The 22,328-nt window shown below is 50.5% G+C and overlaps 1 protein-coding gene across 5 annotated transcripts in view; it reads left to right on the forward strand.

Moving 5' to 3' along the window:
- The window catches only part of PLXNB1 (plexin B1), an 830,120-nt gene that overhangs the window by 774,646 nt on the left and 33,146 nt on the right, over positions 1-22,328 (forward strand). For 4 of the 5 annotated variants that reach the window (XM_069643229.1, XM_069643227.1, XM_069643226.1 and 1 more), the window contains 4 exons: positions 754-857; positions 6,883-6,967; positions 8,776-8,957; positions 9,645-9,805. In XM_069643229.1, coding sequence (XP_069499330.1) covers positions 754-857; positions 6,883-6,967; positions 8,776-8,957; positions 9,645-9,805 — 532 coding nt within the window. The remainder of the gene's footprint in view (positions 1-753; positions 858-6,882; positions 6,968-8,775; positions 8,958-9,644; positions 9,806-22,328) is intronic. The other variant, XM_069643225.1, reaches the window with a different exon arrangement.

Here is a 22,328-nt window from a genome sequence, read left to right on the forward strand (position 1 = left end):
CTGCAGAATAGATGGGCCAGGCGAGCCTCTCTGCTTTCCTGTTCTCCAGTCCAGCCATTTGTGGAAGTCTGTAGCCCGCCACCTGGTCCTCGCCATCACTTACACAAGTGGGGCTCAGCCCTTCCTTGAGACCACCACTTCTGCTTGGGCTCCCTGTGCCTCTGCACGTCATGTCACCAAGCCCCCATGTCTAGGCTCCCTGCGTGCCTGCACTGCTCAGCGCTGCAGTGACAGGGTGGGGCGCTCGCCACATAGAAGATGGGGTCCTACAGCCACTGTCATATGGCACTTTTTATGCACCTCTACTCACTGCCAGGGTCCTCTGACCTTCTCACGACTTCTCGAGGGGCTACTGGAAATGTAGTTATAGTCTGTGGCTGAGGTGGCTGTGGGCATGGGTTTTGGGGTCTTCTGAGATGAAGGTTAGGGTTGCGGGTCTCATGTTTCAATCTCGGCCAGTCAATTCTTTCTTTATTGGGGTGATCAAACAAGAAGTCATTGAATTCCTATTAGTTCTGCTTCAAGCGTTCAAAGACTGCAATTGTGTGTTGTTGTATGGCAGTGGAGACAGTGGTTGCCTCTGGAGAGAGGTGCCCTCCCACTCACTACCTGCCAATTCAGCTTTGACCTTTTCCTACCCCAGAATTGACCACCACAACCTATGTTTGATGTGTACAGAATCACAATGTGTAGCTGTTGAGCTGTGGGTGGTCGTGTTCTTACCCTTTTTTTCTAATGCATTCTTGTTTTTAGAGTGGAGGTCAGGGCTGGCAGGCCATCTCATCCTCTCTGACGAAGATCTCACCTCGATTGTCCAAGGCAGCTGGAAGCGCGTTAACACCGTGCAGCACTATAAGGTGAGTTGAGTGGGCCCACTTGCGAAAGCCAGTCACCTACACCTCAATTTGCTTCCAATAGCAAGTACGTGTCCTACTGGGAGTGTTAGGCAAGAATTGATGTAGTAACCATGTGGGAGACTACACGACCTTTGTCCTCTTGGTATTAGGGAACCCACCTTTTGGTATAGGTCTGTACTACACAGGTTGGTAGGGTGGCTGAGCAGCCAGGCTTATCTTAAGAAGGGTACATGTGAGCTGTAACGATGAAAACAAATACAAGTATCCAAGTAACACTTATACTCAAGGTTTATGTTATAAATAATTATTAATTTTTTAACCCCTGCTCCCTTAGTCCTGCGGGCATTAATTGATTGTTAAACCACATTCATGGATGATAGGGGCCTGTCAGTTAAAATATCTGGATGAAAGACAATGCTGCTGGGCCATAGAAGAAAGCCAACCCGCTCTTTGATGGGCGAGGTCCAGAGAATGCATTGCTTTTTCATTGGGCCAAAACACACTGGCCTTCATCCTCTCAGCCTATTGGGTGAGGTCTGTTGAAATGGCTGCTTCTGGTGCAGGTGTGTGGAGTTCTCTTAAGGCCCCAACAGTTGGCTCTGGCCCAGAAAACATTTCTGAGGAGACCGCTGAAATCGCCCTCTTCCCATATAACGTTTTCCTACCACGCAGACCTGGGAATGGCTACTATAACTGATGACCCATCGCGATGGACCAATCCTGCAGCCTCATTTACCAGGTGTTTTCTCAATGAGTTCTTAGTTGTGTTGGGAGCCGTGATGATTGATTGAAACGTATAAACCCATCTTAATAAGATTGGCCTAAGCTCATGGGTGTCGCCCGAGGGGCTTAAGGTTCTAAATCCATGCATTTGTTGAAGCAGCACTATATATATCGCCACAAGTCGCAATGGGAGCCGAGTGACCGAGTAAAACTATCGCTCCGACTCCTTTTTCCATCTCAAACAGCTCCTGGCACAGAGCACGACTGCATTTGCACTAAAACCCTTTGTTCAAATTCTCTGTTGACACAATTCAGGTTTACCCTCTTAACAAGAAACACCACAACAGCAAAATTGAAGTGTCGAACCCCAATTAAAATTGTCATTGTAATCTGGAAAGGGAATGCAAACCATTGAACTTAGTCTGTTTTTGTTCCTTGCACAATTTTTGGAGGCATAGAACAATGTGAGCTGTTTTTAAGCAAGTCCACTTTAGGCAACATAACCCTGTTCAGGTGCTTAAGGATGCGTCAGTGTGTTTTGCTGTTGAAATATTTCTGATTAATACTTTTAAAATTCGATCTAAAATTGTGATTGGCTAAAGAGATTTTATTTTTCCTTTGCCATTCTCTTTATCTGTTTGCTTTCATGGATGAATGATTTTTTAAAATCCGGAATAAAGCTGAAATGAATTCAATTCACCTACACCATGAGTCTGCAACCTACAGTTCAGCCGGAGTCGCAATAGTCAAGGGTGAAGGATCATGGGAGTTCTAGTCCAAAACATCTGGAGAGCTACATAATGAGCAACCAGGCTGTGCTGTAGGGCTTTGAGCAAATCCTCTGGACTCTGTTAGGGGCGCCTCGCTTGTCTTCTCAAGCCAGACCTGATATTCAGCCCTGCAATGAAACTGTGTCCTCCGCTTGATTGCCTGAACGAGTGCGTGTTCCCTGAGGGGCAACCAGCGCATAATCAGTGAGCGGAGCTGGCAGTTGACTCACAGCGACTGCGTTCCTCTACTCGGAGCAGCTGCCCAGTTCTCAGACCAATTCCCATTGCGTTCAGAGAGACACTGAGTGGAAGTGATGGGAGGACCCAGTAAACAGGCTAAGGTTAGCAACTCAGCAAGAGCCAGACCTGCTATGGAACTCATCCATGCCAGGTGCACTCCTGTCGACTAGGGGCAGCAACGCGCACAGAGACGTAGAGACAGACAGACAAAGAGACGGACAGATGGAAAGACAAGCAAAGTGATAGATGGTGAGAAAGAGAGGCAGAGACAGACAGACAAAGAGACGGACAGATTGAAAGACAAGCAAAGTGACAGGTGGCGAGAAAGAGAGGCAGAGCTAGACAGAGAGCTAGTGAGACGTAGAGCTAGAGAGACGCAGAGACAGACAGACAAAGAGACGGACAGATAGAAAGACAAGCAAAGTGACAGATGGCGAGAAAGAGAGGCAGAGCTAGACAGACAGACAAAGAGACGTGGAGCTAGAGAGACGCAGAGACAGACAGACAAAGAGGCGGACAGATAGAAAGACAAGCAAAGTGACAGGTGGCGAGAAAGAGAGGCAGAGCTAGACAGAGAGCTAGTGAGACGTGGAGCTAGAGAGACGCAGAGACAGACAGACAAAGAGACGGACAGATGGAAAGACAAGCAAAGTGATAGATGGCGAGAAAGAGACGCAGAGACAGGCAGACAAAGAGGCTGACAGATAGAAAGACAAGCAAAGTGACAGATGGCGAGAAAGAGAGGCAGAGCTAGACAGACAGACAAAGAGACGTGGAGCTAGAGAGACGCAGAGACAGACAGACAAAGAGGCGGACAGATAGAAAGACAAGCAAAGTGACAGGTGGCGAGAAAGAGAGGCAGAGCTAGACAGAGAGCTAGTGAGACGTCGCGCTAGAGAGACGCAGAGACAGACAAAGAGACGGACAGATGGAAAGACAAGCAAAGTGACAGATGGCGAGAAAGAGAGGCAGAGGTGGACAGAGAGCTAGTGAGACGTCGCGCTAGAGAGAGGCAGACAGACAGACTGTATATAAATGGTTGGAATATAGATGCTGGTAAATCTTTAAAGATGTGGGAATGTGTTTCCCTCTTATGTAATATTTATATAAATTGATTTGATTAGAATTGCTTAGTGTAAAGTTGAAATTTGTTTTACTTTTGCACATAAATAAAAAATAAAGAAACATAGAGACAGACACATAGAGACAGAGAGATGCAGAAGACACATAGAGGCAAACAGAGAGACAGACACCCTGAGACAGCTAGAAACATAGAAACGGAGAGAGAGATAGAGAGACAGACCGACAACGACACAGACCGGAACACAGACATACAGAAAGAGAGACAGAAAAACAGAGCGACAGACACCCAGAGACAGCTAGAAACAGAGAGAGTCAGAGAGAGAGAGAAAGACAGTGACACGGACAAGAACACAGACATACAGAAAGAGAGACAGAAAAACAAAGCAACAGACAAGGTCAGAGAGATAGACATACGGAAACAGAGAGAGAGAGGAACGGACAGAGAGAGACATAGAAACACGGAGAGAAACAGACACAGACACACGGACACAAAGAGAGTCAGAAATACATACGGAGGGTGAGAGACAAAGGGACAGCGTCACAGCGAGACAGCCACAGACAAAGAGACATAGACAAATAGAAAGACACGATGTACACAGAGAGAAATATGGAGACAATGAAATGGAGAGACAGAGACAGAGTTGGAGGCGCAGCCTGAGACCGGCAGGTCCGCAGGCTGCTTGCAGGAGGTGGAGGCCGTGCCCATCCATTGAGGACATGCAGCCATATGACACGCATGTGCTTTAATACACTGAGCTATCTCTTGCGTGGAAAGCGTTCTCTAAGTGCACGGATGGTAAATCATTGATAATGCAAACACATCTAATGGTTCTCTTGCAGCTGGGCCCAGAAACTCAGCAGGAACCTATCCTATGGCCAATGGGAAGCATGCTTGCATGCACACTTGGGTGCATGCAGGTGTACATGCATGCATGCATATTTAGGCACATACAGGCATGCACATACACAGGCTTGCATAAATGGATGCATAACCCTATACATTCGTGCATACTTACGTACATACAGAGCTGCGTGTATGCAAAGGTGCATAATGGTATACGTGCACACCTGGAGGCATACATTCATATATGCATACAGGCATACATACATGCACACATACATACATGCACACATACATACATACATGCATACATACATACATGCACACATACATGCAGGCACACATACATGCACACATACATGCAGGCACACATACATGCACACATACATGCACACATACATGCATACATACATGCACACATACATTCAGGCACACATACATGCACACATACATACATGCATACATACATGCACACATACATACAGGCACACATACATGCACACATACATACATGCATGCACACATGCATACAGGCACACATACATGCACACATACATACATGCACATACACATACATGCATACATACATGCACACATACATACATACATACATACATGCATACATACATGCATACATACATGCACACATACATACATGCACACATACATACAGGCACACATACATGCACACATACATACATGCACACATACATGCATACATGCATACATACATGCACACATACATACAGGCACACATACATACATACATACATACATGCACACATACATACATGCACACATACATGCACACATACATACATGCACACATACATACATACATGCACACATACATACAGGCACACATACATGCACACATACATGTACACATACATACATACATACATGCATACATACATGCACACATGCATACAGGCACACATACATGCACACATACATACATGCACACATACATACATGCACACATACATACAGACACATTCATGCGCACATACATACATGCACACACATATACATGCATACATACACGCACACATACATACATGCATACATGCATACATACATACATGCATACATACATGCACACATACATGCAGGCACACATATATGCACACATACATACATGCACACATACATGCATACATACATGCACGCATACATACAGGCACACATACATGCACACATGCATACATACATGCACACATACATACAGGCACACATACATGCATACATACATGCATACATACATTCACACATACATACATGCACACATACATGCACACATACATACAGGCACACATACATGCACACATACATACAGGCACACATACATGCACACATACATACATACATGCATACATGCACACATGCATACAGGCACACATACATGCACACATGCATACATGCCCACATACATACATGCACACATACATGCACACATACATACATGCACACACATACATGCATGCACACATACATGCATACACACATACATGCATACACACATATATGCATACACACATACATACATGCACACATACATACATGCACGCATACATACATACATGCACACATACATGCACACATACATACATGCATGCACACATACATACATGCACACATGCATACAGGCACACATACATGCACACATACATACATGCACACATACATACATACAGACACACATACATGCACACATACATACATGCACACACACATACATACATGCACACACACATACATGCATACATACATACATGCATACATACATACATACATACACACATGCATACATACATGCACACATACATACATGCACACATACATGCACACACACATGCATACATGCACACATACATACAGGCACACATACATGCACACATACATGCACACATACATGCACACATACGTACAGGCACACATACATGCACACATACATACATGCATACATACATGCACACATACATGCATACACACATACATACATGCACACATACATACATGCACACATACATACACACACAGATACATACATGCACACATACATGTAGTTCTCTTAGCTAGATTTGTGCACTTCTACACGTCATATGTATAGCAGCCTGTGTGTACCCTGTGGTTATTCTGTGCATTTAAATGTTCATGTCAGTGGGTGGATTCTGGCCGTGTTTACCTTTCAATGCTCGACTCGATAGCAGCTCCCGTTGTGAGCGGAGATGTGCACGATGGCTGGAGAGCATCGTGCCCTCTGCCTGTGCACACCCCAGGACCCGGGTGTGTGCAGCTGTGGGGGTCAATGCTTTGCCGCGCAGCTAGCCAGTCAATAACGCCTCATGCTGTGCTTCTCCTGCAGGTACCCGATGGGGCGACGGTGGCGCTGGTGACCCGCCTGAGCAAGCACATCCACCCGGAAAACCACGACTACACCGCCGGAGAGAGTGAGTGCCACACTGCATGCGGCGTGCCATGGCCCTTCGCCAGCCCTCACGTTAGTCACGCCGGGTTCCCGGAAAGCTGGGCTCAGGTTATCATCGCTCCCCTGGCATTCTGATCTGGCAGGTGCCAGCCGCCATGGAATTGTGTGAAGTGCCGCTTGCGCACTGGGCTGGATTAGTGTGGTGTCACACAGCATCGCATGGCCAAGACTGTGCAGGTGGAGCATGGGGGAGACTTCGGGTCCCAGAGTTCTCATTCTGGCTCCTTCGCATGATGAAACTGTGTGATCCTGTGCACATGTTGGTTGGACCCTTACCGCTTCAATTTATCAGCCCCATTTTTGAGCATTTAGAAACCGCCCATCCTCACAATTAAGCGCTATATTATCCTAGGCCCTGGCAATGCAGGCTGGCAGGGGCTTTCTTTGGTTGCCCACTGGGGAGTTACACATGACCTAGCAGGGCTCCAATTTTTGGGCCACTTGACTGACCTGCCGGGTCGGATTGGCCCCTTGGCCTTTCAAATCGTCCCTAGGGAGTGGGGGCCGGTTTCTGGCCATGCATGGGCCGTTTTTTTTTCTTTTTTTCAAAAAGCTTTTCATCCTTCTTAGGTCGATACATGAGTACCAACACAGGTTGGGTCATATTGTGTGCATATTTGTTCTATAAAAAGCTTAAGCATAAGTGCTACACAAGAACATATAATCATTTGGACTTGGACGTCTGCTTGGATTCATAGTAATTTAGTGAACTTAGGTACAATGCTATTTGATGCCACTTCCTGTTTTGTCAAGGGATGAAAGGTCCTGTATCATCGCTTCCTGGGATGTCACTCTGGGGTGGGGCTCAAATGACATCACTTCCGGTGATGTCATCAGAGGTCAAGGGTCGTTAGGCGAGGGGTGGGCCACTTTTTTGAGGCGAGGGGTGGGCCACTTTTTTTTGTGTGTCCGGGCCTATTTCTTTTCCCAGTCCGACCCTGCTGACCAGTGATGTATAACCATTCATATTTAAGTTCAGATCCATCATAAATGATCTTTGAGGGCTCGGATTGAATTCCTTGGCCGTCCACCAGCCGGGCTAGTGCCTAGAGGACCAGTGCTGAGTTTTCTAGTCTTCGGTTGAGGCACAGCGCCAGCTTCACCCATCCTTTGCCACCTCTTGATAGGGGGCAGTGCATAGCATGATGGTCTGGGGCTGTTGTGTTGTGCTGTGCAGGGACTATGCTGTTCACTGGATAGTTTTGGGAGCTGTGTGGTTTTTCTGACTCCTGTTGTGTAATTGCTGTGTCATTGTGTAGCACTCCCACCATTGCGTGTGGATGGCCGTGCACAGTTTTGGGACTGTTGGGAAAGTGCAGCCTTCTAACCTATTTGCAACATACATGGTGTGTTCAGTGAAGTTGCCTTCAACGTGGAGATAATGCAGTTTAATATATAGTGCATGCAGGGCACAGGCTCCCATTTCGGCCTTCAGAGCGGGGCATTAACCCAGCTATAGTGACCGCTGAAGGACGAATGACTGGGCTGGCCTTGCCACTATTTGTACCCGTGGTACACAGTGGGTGCGCCACCTGCTGTGGTGTTTTTACCGGTGACCAAATCCATTCTAGACCCTATATTCATTTGAGCAGGTACACTTTGAGGTCACTGGAACTCTGAGTGCCAGGTAACTTGGCACTGCCACCTTGAGAGTAGCCGAGGTAGATTACTAGTGGGGTTCCCTGTTGGTGCTTAGCCTGAAAAGGGGGTCATGTTTCAAAGTGCTGCTGCTTCTCTGCTGCCAGTGCAGAGGATCATTTATGAAAGTAGCGGGTTATCTTTCAGAAACTCCAATGCTGGAAGATGCAGACGAGGGTGGCATAAAGCTTTGGCACCTGGCGAAGCCGACGGAGGAGCCTGAACTCCCGAAGCATAGGCGGGGAAGCCTCCGAGACCGCGAGCGAGCAAAAGCCATCCCAGAGATCTATCTAACACGACTTCTGTCCATGAAGGTAAGGGCTGCAGCCTGAGGGCCTTCTGTGGGTCATCACATTGCATGCGTTGCTTTATGTTAGACTCTAGGGTATTCAATCACTTCCGGAGAGCAAGGGGAAGCAGTCTATGAACAACCAATATCAGTCAGAAACTCGGGCATCAAGATTTGCTCAGAACAACAAACGTGTTTAAGTGTGTAAACTCAAATTCTCACTAAAGCCAATCCAGAAGTGGATTTCAGCTTAGAGAGCCCTGGACAGCCAGGCCTTTCCACCTGGGCCATCATTGAGTAATGTACATGTCTGCCTGGATTATGCAGCCAGAGGCGTAGCCAGGATTCTCTAACAAGTGGGGCTTGAAGCTAATGTAGTTTTCCCCACCGCAGTGGCATTTACAGGTTTTGGGTGGTGGGCCTTGCCCGCCCAGCTCCTACCCTGTCTACGCCTCTGCAGCGTAACCCTGCTGGTGTTTGGGGGCGATACCGGGGATACAGCTGAAGATGATGGCGGCCATCTTAAATGTAATTCTGTCTGGTATTGGGGGCCTATAGAGATGGCCCAAGGTTGTGGTGGTAATCCGGAAAGGTGCATAGCCACGTGTACATGTGTGCTTTGCTCTGAATGTGGGCATACAGGGTCCCCTCTACCTCATGGAAGCTGTGTGGCTCTGGCCTTGACTCCATTATTTTGCTCTTACCCCTCCAGGGAACTTTGCAGAAGTTTGTCGATGATCTGTTCCAGGTTATACTCAGTACCAGCCGCCCCGTGCCTCTTGCTGTCAAGTATTTCTTCGACCTGTTGGATGACCAAGCTGCACATCACGGCATCGCTGACCCAGAAACGATCCACATATGGAAAACTAATAGGTGCTTCTTTAAGTTTCGTATGAATATGTGGCTGTGAATGAACTTGGAAAAAATGGCCTACTCCCTGCTTTGCCGGCTCCCTGCTTTGCCTGGTCCCTGCTTTGCCTGGTCTCTGCTTTGCCTGGTCTTTGCTTGATCCCTGCTTTGCCTGATCCCTGCTTTGCCTGATCCCTGCTTTGCCTGATCCCTGCTTTGCCTGATCCCTGCTTTGCCTGATCCCTGCTTTGCCTGATCCCTGCTCCGCCTGATCCCTGCTTAGCTTGATCCCTGCTCCGCCTGATCCCTGCTCCGCCTTATCCCTGCTTAGCTTGATCCCTGCACAGCCAGACCCTAACCATGCCCAGGTATGCCAATGGCCTGCTTATTCTTATTTCTTAGACTTACTGGTCCATAGCACTGCTTAGTCAGACCGTATCATAACCCTATTTTTTTTTAGTTTTTTCTCTGTTATTTAGTTTTGTCCATTCATCTTTTTTCTTCTGAAACAATTTCTTTTAATTATATGTTTTAATTGATGTATTTAATATATGATTCTCTGCACTCGGGTGTTCCTTTGGTAGCTGTGCCCATCTGACAAAACATGTAAATGAATCAATGCAAAACCCTGGCACAGGTGCTCTGCTAAGCCAGAGCTATGCTCCCCTGGAGCCCTGGTTATCTGGATGCGTTACTCGTATTGCCTGCTTAGCCAAAGCCCCTGTGAGCTAGAGTCCTGCTAAGCCAGAGCTATGCTCCCCTGGAGCCCTGATTATCTGGATGCGTTCCTCTTAGTGCCTGCTTAGCCAAAGCCCCTGTGAGCTAGAGTCCTGCTAAGCCAGAGCTATGCTCCCCTGGAGCCCTGATTATCTGGATGCGTTCCTCTTAGTGCCTGCTTAGCCAAAGCCCCTGTGAGCTAGAGTCCTGCTAAGCCAGAGCTATGCTCCCCTGGAGCCCTGATTATCTGGATGCGTTACTCGTATTGCCTGCTTAGCCAAAGCCCCTGTGAGCTAGAGTCCTGCTAAGCCAGAGCTATGCTCCCCTGGAGCCCTGATTATCTGGATGTGTTACTCGTATTGCCTGCTTAGCCAAAGCCCTTGTGAGCTAGAGTCCTGCTAAGCCATAGCTATGCTCACCTGGAACCCTTACTATCTGGATGCGTTCCTCTTATTGCCTGCTTAGCCAAAGCCCCTGTGAGCTAGAGTCCTGCTAAGCCAGAGCTATGCTCCCCTGGAGCCCTGATTATCTGGATGCGTTACTCGTATTGCCTGCTTAGTCAAAGCCCCTGTGAGCTAGAGTCCTGCTAAGCCAGAGCTATGCTCCCCTGGAGCCCTGATTATCTGGATGCGTTCCTCTTAGTGCCTGCTTAGCCAAAGCCCCTGTGAGCTAGAGTCCTGCTAAGCCAGAGCTATGCTCCCCTGGAGCCCTGATTATCTGGATGCGTTACCCGTATTGCCTGCTTAGCCAAAGCCCCTGTGAGCTAGAGTCCTGCTAAGCCAGAGCTATGCTCCCCTGGAGCCCTGATTATCTGGATGCGTTACTCGTATTGCCTGCTTAAACAAAGCCCCTGTGAGCTAGAGTCCTGCTAAGCCAGAGCTATGCTCCCCTGGAGCCCTGATTATCTGGATGCGTTACTCGTATTGCCTGCTTAGCCAAAGCCCCTGTGAGCTAGAGTCCTGCTAAGCCAGAGCTATGCTCCCCTTGAGCCCTGATTATCTGGATGTGTTACTCGTATTGCCTGCTTAGCCAAAGCTCCTGTGAGCTAGAGTCCTGCTAAGCCAGAGCTGTGCTCGCCTGGAACCCTGGCTATCCAGATGCGTTACTTGTATTGCCTGCTTAGCCAAAGCCCTTGTGAGCTAGAGTCCTGCTAAGTCATAGCTATGCTCACCTGGAACCCCTACTATCTGGTTGCGTTCCTCTTATTGCCTGCTTAGCCAAAGCCCCTGTGAGCTAGAGTCCTGCTAAGCCAGAGCTATGCTCCCCTGGAACCCTGATTATCTGGATTCGTTCCTCTTAGTGCCTGCTTAGCCAAAGCCCCTGTGAGCTAGAGTGCTGCTAAGCCAGAGCTATGCTCCCCTGGAGCCCTGATTATCTGGATGTGTTACTCGTATTGCCTGGTTACCCAAAGCCCCTGTGAGCTAGAGTCCTGCTAAGCCAGCGCTGTGCTCGCCTGGAACCCTGGCTATCCAGATGCGTTACTTGTATTGCCTGCTTAGCCAAAGCCCTTGTGAGCTAGAGTCCTGCTAAGCCATAGCTATGCTCACCTGGAACCCTTACTATCTGGATGCGTTCCTCTTATTGCCTGCTTAGCCAAAGCCCCTGTGAGCTAGAGTCCTGCTAAGCCAGAGCTATGCTCCCCTGGAGCCCTGATTATCTGGATGCGTTACTCGTATTGCCTGCTTAGCCAAAGCCCCTGTGAGCTAGAGTCCTGCTAAGCCAGAGCTATGCTCCCCTGGAGCCCTGATTATCTGGATGTGTTACTCGTATTGCCTGCTTAGCCAAAGCCCTTGTGAGCTAGAGTCCTGCTAAGCCATAGCTATGCTCACCTGGAACCCTTACTATCTGGATGCGTTCCTCTTATTGCCTGCTTAGCCAAAGCCCCTGTGAGCTAGAGTCCTGCTAAGCCAGAGCTATGCTCCCCTGGAGCCCTGATTATCTGGATGCGTTACTCGTATTGCCTGCTTAGCCAAAGCCCCTGTTAGCTAGAGTCCTGCTAAGCCAGAGCTATGCTCCCCTGGAACCCTGGCTATCCAGATGCGTTACTTGTATTGCCTGCTTAGCCAAAGCCCCTGTGAGCTAGAGTCCTGCTAAGCCAGAGCTATGCTCCCCTGGAGCCCTGATTATCTGGATGTGTTACTCGTATTGCCTGCTTAGCCAAAGCCCCTGTGAGCTAGAGTCCTGCTAAGCCAGAGCTATGCTCCCCTGGAGCCCTGATTATCTGGATGCGTTACTCGCATTGCCTGCTTAGCCAAAGCCCTTGTGAGCTAGAGTCCTGCTAAGCCATAGCTATGCTCACCTGGAACCCTTACTATCTGGATGCGTTCCTCTTATTGCCTGCTTAGCCAAAGCCCCTGTGAGCTAGAGTCCTGATAAGCCAGAGCTATGCTGCCCTGGAGCCCTGATTATCTGGATTCGTTACTCGTATTGCCTGCTTAGCCAAAGCCCCTGTGAGCTAGAGTCCTGCTAAGCCAGAGCTATGCTCCCCTGGAGCCCTGATTATCTGGATGCGTTCCTCTTAGTGCCTGCTTAGCCAAAGCCCCTGTGAGCTAGAGTCCTGCTAAGCCATAGCTATGCTCACCTGGAACCCTTACTATCTGGATGCATTCCTCTTATTGCCTGCTTAGCCAAAGCCCCTGTGAGCTAGAGTCCTGCTAAGCCAGAGCTATGCTCACCTGGAACCCTTACTATCTGGATGCGTTCCTCTTATTGCCTGCTTAGCCAAAGCCCCTGTGAGCTGGAGTCCTGCTAAGCCAGAGCTATGCTCCCCTGGAGCCCTGATTATCTGGATGCGTTACTGGTATTGCCTGCTTAGCCAAAGCCCCTGTGAGCTAGAGTCCTGCTAAGCCAGAGCTATGATCCCCTGGAGCCCTGATTATCTGGATGCGTTACTCGTATTGCCTGCTTAGCCAAAGCCCCTGTGAGCTAGAGTCCTGCTAAGCCAGAGCTATGCTCCCCTGGAGCCCTGATTATCTGGATGCGTTACTCGTATTGCCTGCTTAGCCAAAGCCCCTGTGAGCTAGAGTCCTGCTAAGCCATAGCTATGCTCACCTGGAACCCTGGCTATCCAGATGCGTTACTTGTATTGCCTGCTTAGCCAAAGCCCCTGTGAGCTAGAGTCCTGCTAAGCCAGAGCTATGCTCCCCTGGAGCCCTGATTATCTGGATGTGTTACTCGTATTGCCTGCTTAGCCAAAGCCCCTGTGAGCTAGAGTCCTGCTAAGCCAGAGCTATGCTCCCCTGGAGCCCTGATTATCTGGATGCGTTACTCGCATTGCCTGCTTAGCCAAAGCCCTTGTGAGCTAGAGTCCTGCTAAGCCATAGCTATGCTCACCTGGAACCCTTACTATCTGGATGCGTTCCTATTATTGCCAGTTTAGCCAAAGCCCCTGTGAGCTAGAGTCCTGCTAAGCCAGAGCTATGCTCCCCTGGAGCCCTGATTATCTGGATGCGTTACTCGTATTGCCTGCTTAGCCAAAGCCCCTCTGAGCTAGAGTCCTGCTAAGCTAGAGCTATGCTCCCCTGGAGCCCTGATTATCTGGATGCGTTACTCGTTTTGCCTGCTTAGCCAAAGCCCCTGTGAGCTAGAGTCCTGCTAAGCCAGAGCTATGCTCCCCTGGAGCCCTGATTATCTGGATGCGTTACTCGTATTGCCTGCTTAGCCAAAGCCCCTGTGAGCTAGAGTCCTGCTAAGCCAGAGCTATGCTCCCCTGGAGCCCTGATTATCTGGATGCGTTACTCGTATTGCCTGCTTAGCCAAAGCCCCTGTGAGCTAGAGTCCTGCTAAGCCAGAGCTATGCTCCCCTGGAGCCCTGATTATCTGGATGCGTTCCTCTTAGTGCCTTATTAGCCAAAGCCCCTGTGAGCTAGAGTCCTGCTAAGCCAGAGCTATGATCCCCTGGAGCCCTGATTATCTGGATGCGTTACTCGTATTGCCTGCTTAGCCAAAGCCCCTGTGAGCTAGAGTCCTGCTAAGCCAGAGCTATGCTCCCCTGGAGCCCTGATTATCTGGATGCGTTACTCGTATTGCCTGCTTAGCCAAAGCCCCTGTGAGCTAGAGTCCTGCTAAGCCATAGCTATGCTCACCTGGAACCCTTACTATCTGGATGTGTTCCTCTTATTGCCTGCTTAGCCAAAGCCCCTGTGAGCTAGAGTCCTGCTAAGCCAAAGCTATGCTCCCCTGGAGCCCTGATTATCTGGAGGCGTTACTCGTATTGCCTGCTTAGCCAAAGCCCCTGTGAGCTAGAGTCCTGCTAAGCCAGAGCTATGCTCCCCTGGAGCCCTGATTATCTGGATGCGTTACTCGTATTGCCTGCTTAGCCAAAGCCCCTGTGAGCTAGAGTCCTGCTAAGCCAGAGCTATGCTCCCCTGGAGCCCTGATTATCTGGATGCGTTCCTCTTATTGCCTGCTTAGCCAAAGCCCCTGTGAGCTGGAGTCCTGCTAAGCCAGAGCTATGCTCCCCTGGAGCCCTGATTATCTGGATGTGTTACTCGTATTGCCTGCTTAGCCAAAGCCCCTCTGAGCTAGAGTCCTGCTAAGCCAGAGCTATGCTCCCCTGGAGCCCTGATTATCTGGATGCGTTACTCGTTTTGCCTGCTTAGCCAAAGCCCCTGTGAGCTAGAGTCCTGCTAAGCCAGAGCTATGCTCCCCTGGAGCCCTGATTATCTGGATGCGTTACTCGTATTGCCTGCTTAGCCAAAGCCCCTGTGAGCTAGAGTCCTGCTAAGCCAGAGATATGTTCACCTGGAGCCCTGACCATCTGGATGCGTTCCTCTTATTGCCTGCTTAGCCAAAGCCCCTGTGAGCTAGAGTCCTGCTAAGCCAGAGCTATGCTCCCCTGGAGCACTGATTATCTGGATGCGTTACTCGTATCGCCTGCTTAGCCAAAGCCCCTGTGAGCTAGAGTCCTGCTAAGCCAGAGCTATGCTCCCCTGGAGCCCTGATTATCTGGATGCGTTACTCGTATTGCCTGCTTAGCCAAAGCCCCTGTGAGCTAGAGTCCTGCTAAGCCAGAGCCGTGCTTGCCTGGAACCCTGGCTATCCAGATGCGTTACTTGTATTGCCTGCTTAGCCAAAGCCCTTGTGAGCTAGAGTCCTGCTAAACCAGAGCTATGCTCACCTGGAACCCTTATTATCTGGATGCGTTCCTCTTATTGCCTGCTTAGCCAAAGCCCCTGTGAGCTAGAGTCCTGCTAAGCCAGAACTATGCTCCCCTGGAGCCCTGATTATCTGGATGTGTTACTCGTATTGCCTGCTTAGCCAAAGCCCTTGTGAGCTAGAGTCCTGGTAAGCCATAGCTATGCTCACCTGGAACCCTTACTTTCTGGATGCGTTCCTCTTATTGCCTGCTTAGCCAAAGCCCCTGTGAGCTAGAGTCCTGCTAAGCCAGAGCTATGCTCCCCTGGAGCCCTGATTATCTGGATTCGTTACTCGTATTGCCTGCTTAGCCAAAGCCCCTGTGAGCTAGAGTCCTGCTAAGCCAGAGCTATGCTCCCCTGGAGCCCTGATTATCTGGATGCGTTCCTCTTAGTGCCTGCTTAGCCAAAGCCCCTGTGAGCTAGAGTCCTGCTAAGCCATAGCTATGCTCACCTGGAACCCTTACTATCTGGATGCGTTCCTCTTGTTGCCTGCTTAGCCAAAGCCCCTGTGAGCTGGAGTCCTGCTAAGCCAGAGCTATGCTCACCTGGAACCCTTACTATCTGGATGCGTTCCTCTTATTGCCTGCTTAGCCAAAGCCCCTGTGAGCTGGAGTCCTGCTAAGCCAGAGCTATGCTCCCCTGGAGCCCTGATTATCTGGATGCGTTACTCGTATTGCCTGCTTAGCCAAAGCACCTGTGAGCTAGAGTCCTGCTAAGCCAGAGCTATGCTCCCCTGGAGCCCTGATTATCTGGATGCGTTACTCGTATTGCCTGCTTAGCCAAAGCCCTTGTGAGCTAGTGTCCTGCTAAGCCATAGCTATGCTCACCTGGAACCCTTACTATCTGGATGCGTTCCTCTTATTGCCTGCTTAGCCAAAGCCCCTGTGAGCTAGAGTCCTGCTAAGCCAGAGCTATGCTCCCCTGGAGCCCTGATTATCTGGATTCGTTACTCGTATTGCCTGCTTAGCCAAAGCCCCTGTGAGCTAGAGTCCTGCTAAGCCAGAGCTATGCTCCCCTGGAGCCCTGATTATCTGGATGCGTTCCTCTTAGTGCCTGCTTAGCCAAAGCCCCTGTGAGCTAGAGTCCTGCTAAGCCATAGCTATGCTCACCTGGAAGCCTTACTAACTGGATGCGTTCCTCTTATTGCCTGCTTAGCCAAAGCCCCTGTGAGCTAGAGTCCTGCTAAGCCATAGCTATGCTCACCTGGAACCCTTACTATCTGGATGCGTTCCTCTTATTGCCTGCTTAGCCAAAGCCCCTGTGAGCTGTAGTCCTGCTAAGCCAGAGCTATGCTCCCCTGGAGCCCTGATTATCTGGATGCGTTACTCGTATTGCCTGCTTAGCCAAAGCCCCTGTGAGCTAGAGTCCTGCTAAGCCAGAGCTATGCTCCCCTGGAGCCCTGATTATCTGGATGCGTTACTCGTATTGCCTGCTTAGCCAAAGCCCCTGTGAGCTAGTGTCCTGCTAAGCCATAGCTATGCTCACCTGGAACCCTTACTATCTGGATGCGTTCCTCTTATTGCCTGCTTAGCCAAAGCCCCTGTGAGCTAGAGTCCTGCTAAGCCAGAGCTATGCTCCCCTGGAGCCCTGATTATCTGGAGGCGTTACTCGTATTGCCTGCTTAGCCAAAGCCCCTGTGAGCTAGAGTCCTGCTAAGCCAGAGCTATGCTCCCCTGGAGCCCTGATTATCTGGAGGCGTTACTCGTATTGCCTGCTTAGCCAAAGCCCCTGTGAGCTAGAGTCCTGCTAAGCCAGAGCTATGCTCCCCTGGAGCCCTGATTATCTGGATGCGTTACTCGTATTGCCTGCTTAGCCAAAGCCCCTGTGAGCTAGAGTCCTGCTAAGCCAGAGCTATGCTCCCCTGGAGCCCTGATTATCTGGATGTGTTCCTCTTATTGCCTGCTTAGCCAAAGCCCCTGTGAGCTAGAGTCCTGCTAAGCCAGAGCTATGCTCCCCTGGAGCCCTGATTATCTGGATGCGTTACTCGTATTGCCTGCTTAGCCAAAGCCCCTGTGAGCTAGAGTCCTGCTAAGCCAGAGCTATGCTCCCCTGGAGCCCTGATTATCTGGAGGCGTTACTCGTATTGCCTGCTTAGCCAAAGCCCCTGTGAGCTAGAGTCCTGCTAAGACAGAGCTATGCTCCCCTGGAGCCCTGATTATCTGGAGGCGTTACTCGTATTGCCTGCTTAGCCAAAGCCCCTATGAGCTAGAGTCCTGCTAAGCCAGAGCTATGCTCCCCTGGAGTCCTGATTATCTGGATGCGTTGCTCGTTTTGCCTGCTTAGCCAAAGCCCCTGTGAGCTAGAGTCCTGCTAAGCCAGAGCTATGCTCCCCTGGAGCCCTGATTATCTGGATGCGTTACTCGTATTGCCTGCTTAGCCAAAGCCCCTGTGAGCTAGAGTCCTGCTAAGCCAGAGCTATGTTCACCTGGAGCCCTGACCATCTGGATGCGTTCCTCTTATTGCCTGCTTAGCCAAAGCCCCTGTGAGCTAGAGTCCTGCTAAGCCAGAGCTATGCTCCCCTGTAGCCCTGATTATCTGAATGCGTTACTCGTATTGCCTGCTTAGCCAAAGCCCCTGTGAGCTAGAGTCCTGCTAAGCCAGAGCTATGCTCCCCTGGAGCCCTGATTATCTGGATGCGTTACTGGTATTGCCTGCTTAGCCAAAGCCCCTGTGAGCTAGAGTCCTGCTAAGCCAGAGCTATGCTCCCCTGGAGCCCTGATTATCTGGATGCGTTACTCGTATTGCCTGCTTAGCCAAAGCCCCTGTGAGCTAGAGTCCTGCTAAGCCATAGCTATGCTCACCTGGAACCCTTACTATCTGGATGCGTTCCTCTTATTGCCTGCTTAGCCAAAGCCCCTGTGAGCTAGAGTCCTGCTAAGCCAGAGCTATGCTCCCCTGGAGCCCTGATTATCTGGATGCGTTACTCTTATTGCCTGCTTAGCCAAAGCCCCTGTGAGCTAGAGTCCTGCTAAGCCAGAGCTATGCTCCCCTGGAGCCCTGATTATCTGGAGGCGTTACTCGGATTGCCTGCTTAGCCAAAGCCACTGTGAGCTAGAGTCCTGCTAAGCCAGAGCTATGTGCACCTGGAGCCCTGACCATCTGGATGCGTTCCTCTTATTGCCTGCTTAGCCAAAGCCCCTGTGAGCTAGAGTCCTGCTAAGCCAGAGCTATGCTCCCCTGGAGCCCTGATTATCTGGATGTGTTGCTCGTATTGCCTGCTTAGCCAAAGCCCCTGTGAGCTAGAGTCCTGCTAAGCCAGAGCTATGCTCCCCTGGAGCCCTGGTTATCTGGATGCGTTGCTCGTATTGCCTGCTTAGCCTAAGCCCCTGTGAGCTAGAGTCCTGCTAAGCCAGAGCTATGCTCCCCTGGAGCCCTGATTATCTGGATGCGTTACTCGTATTGCCTTCTTAGCCAAAGCCCTTGTGAGCTAGAGTCCTGCTAAGCCATAGCTATGCTCACCTGGAACCCTTACTATCTGGATGCGTTCCACTTATTGCCTGCTTAGCCAAAGCCCCTGTGAGCTAGAGTCCTGCTAAGCCAGAGCTATGCTCCCCTGGAGCCCTGATTATCTGGATGCGTTACTCGTATTGCCTGCTTAGCCAAAGCCCCTGTGAGCTAGAGTCCTGCTAAGCCAGAGCTATGCTCCCCTGGAGCCCTGATTATCTGGATGCGTTACTCGTATTGCCTGCTTAGCCAAAGCCCCTGTGAGCTAGAGTCCTGCTAAGCCAGAGCTATGTTCACCTGGAGCCCTGACCATCTGGCAGCGTTCCTCTTATTGCCTGCTTAGCCAAAGCCCCTGTGAGCTAGAGTCCTGCTAAGCCAGAGCTATGCTCCCTTGGAGCCCTTATTATCTGGATGCGTTACTCGTATTGCCTGCTTAGCCAAAGCCCCTGTGAGCTAGAGTCCTGCTAAGCCTGAGCTGTGCTCGCCTGGAACCCTGGCTATCCAGATGCGTTACTTGTATTGCCTGCTTAGCCAAAGCCCTTGTGAGCTAGAGTCCTGCTAAGCCATAGCTATGCTCACCTGGAACCCTTACTATCTGGATGCGTTCCTCTTATTGCCTGCTTAGCCAAAGCCCCTGTGAGCTAGTGTCCTGCTAAGCCATAGCTATGCTCACCTGGAACCCTTACTATCTGGATGCGTTCCTCTTATTGCCTGCTTAGCCAAAGCCCCTGTGAGCTAGAGTCCTGCTAAGCCAGAGCTATACTCCCCTGGAGCCCTGATTATCTGGATGCGTTACTCGTATTGCCTGCTTAGCCAAAGCCCTTGTGAGCTAGTGTCCTGCTAAGCCATAGCTATGCTCACCTGGAACCCTTACTATCTGGATGCGTTCCTCTTATTGCCTGCTTAGCCAAAGCCCCTGTGAGCTAGAGTCCTGCTAAGCCAGAGCTATGCTCCCCTGGAGCCCTCATTATCTGGATGCGTTACTCGTATTGCCTGCTTAGCCAAAGCCCCTGTGAGCTAGAGTCCTGCTAAGCCAGAGCTATGCTCCCCTGGAGCCCTGATTATCTGGATGCGTTACTCGTATTGCCTGCTTAGCCAAAGCCCCTGTGAGCTAGAGTCCTGCTAAGCCAGAGCTATGTTCACCTGGAGCCCTGACCATCTGGATGCGTTCCTCTTATTGCCTGCTTAGCTAAAGCCCCTGTGAGCTAGAGTCCTGCTAAGCCAGAGCTATGCTCCCCTGGAGCCCTGATTATCTGGATGCGTTACTCGTATTGCCTGCTTAGCCAAAGCCCCTGTGAGCTAGAGTCCTGCTAAGCCAGAGCTATGTTCACCTGGAGCCCTAACTATCTGGATGTGTTCCTCTTATTGCCTGCTTAGCCAAAGCCCCTGTGAGCTAGAGTCCTGCTAAGCCAGAGCTATGTTCACCTGGAGCCCTAACTATCTGGATGTGTTCCTCTTATTGCCTGCTTAGCCAAAGCCCATGTGAGCTAGAGTCCTGCTAAGCCAGAGCTATGCTCCCCTGGAGCCCTGATTATCTGGATGCGTTCCTCGTATTGCCTGCTTAGCCAAAGCCCCTGTGAGCTAGAGTCCTGCTAAGCCAGAGCTGTGCTCGCCTGGAACGCTGGCTATCCAGATGCGTTACTTGTATTGCCTGCTTAGCCAAAGCCCTTGTGAGCTAGAGTCCTGCTAAGCCATAGCTATTCTCACCTGGAACCCTTACTATCTGGATGGGTTCCTCTTATTGCCTGCTTAGCCAAAGCCCCTGTGAGCTAGAGTCCTGCTAAGCCAGAGCTATGCTCCCCTGGAGCCCTGATTATATGGATGCGTTACTCGTATTGCCTGCTTAGCCAAAGCCCCTGTGAGCTAGAGTCCTGCTAAGGCAGAGCTATGCTCCCCTGGAGCCCTGATTATCTGGATGTGTTACTCGTATTGCCTGCTTAGCCAAAGCCCTTTTGAGCTAGAGTCCTGCTAAGCCAGAGCTATGCTCCCCTGGAGCCCTGATTATCTGGATGCGTTACTCGTATTGCCTGCTTAGCCAAAGCCCCTGTGAGCTAGAGTCCTGCTAAGCCAGAGCTATGTTCACCTGGAGCCCTAACTATCTGGATACGTTCCCCTTAGTGCCTGCTTAGCCAAAGCCCCTGTGAGCTAGAGTCCTGCTAAGCCAGAGCTATGTTCACCTGGAACCCTGGCTATCCAGATGCGTTACTTGTATTGCCTGCTTACCCAAAGCCCCTGTGAGCTAGAGTCCTGCTAAGCCAGAGCTATGTTCACCTGGAGCCCTGACCATCTGGATGCGTTCCTCTTATTGCCTGCTTAGCCAAAGCCCTTGTGAGCTAGAGTCCTACTTAGCTAGAGCTGCTTAACCAGTTCACTGCCTAGCCTGTTCTCTGCTCAGCCATAGCCCTGACTTGTCATAGCTGGAGCGCTGCTTAGCCAGATTCCTATTTGACTCTCTAGCGCTTGTCGTCTTGCTTCTAGTGGTCATGCTCCAACTGGCTTCATCCCCTCTCAGCAGATCCTTTCAATGGCCCTGCACCCACTGGCTGCCACGGACCTCTCACCTCTTGAAATAACCTACTGAGTGCTGTGCTCCTACGGGCTGCAAAGAGCCCCTCGCCTCCTGGGCTATTTGGAGACCCTCCTGGTGGTCATTCCCCCTCTGGCTGCCATGGACCCCTGCCCTCTCGGAAGACACTTCTCATGGCCCTGCTCCCACTTGCTGCCATTAGCCCTTCTCCTATCAGGAGACCTTTCTGGTGGCCCTGCTCCCACTGGCAGCCATCAGCCTTCTCCTATCAGGAGACCTTTCTGGTGGTCCTGCTCCCACTGGCAGCCATGGACCCCTCACCTCTCAGAAAACTCTTCTCGTGGCCCTGCTCCCACTGGCAGCCATCAGCCTTCTCCCATAAGGAGACCTTTCTGGTGGTCCTGCTCCCACTGGCAGCCATCAGCCTTCTCCAATCAGGAGACCTTTCTAGTGGTCCTGCTCCCACTGGCAGCCACAGGATCCTTGCTAAAAGAAGCACATTAAAGTAAAGCTGTAAGCCCCTGGTAAAGGGGCTCAGAGAAGGTTCCCCCAGAAGCTCACTGTCTCCAGAGCCCTGATTGCTGCCCTCTGTGGGCCCTTTACCTGTGCCTACCTGCAAGGCCACACACCATGGCATCATGTTCGACTCCACCCTCTCCTTCTCTCCTCACATCACAGACGTCTCTAAGAAGTCCCACTACCAGCTGCACCTCCTCAGAGG

The sequence above is a fragment of the Ambystoma mexicanum genome, chromosome 2p, assembly GCF_040938575.1.
Source record: "Ambystoma mexicanum isolate Mex_15411 chromosome 2p, UKY_AmexF1_1, whole genome shotgun sequence".
Lineage (NCBI taxonomy): Eukaryota > Metazoa > Chordata > Amphibia > Caudata > Ambystomatidae > Ambystoma > Ambystoma mexicanum.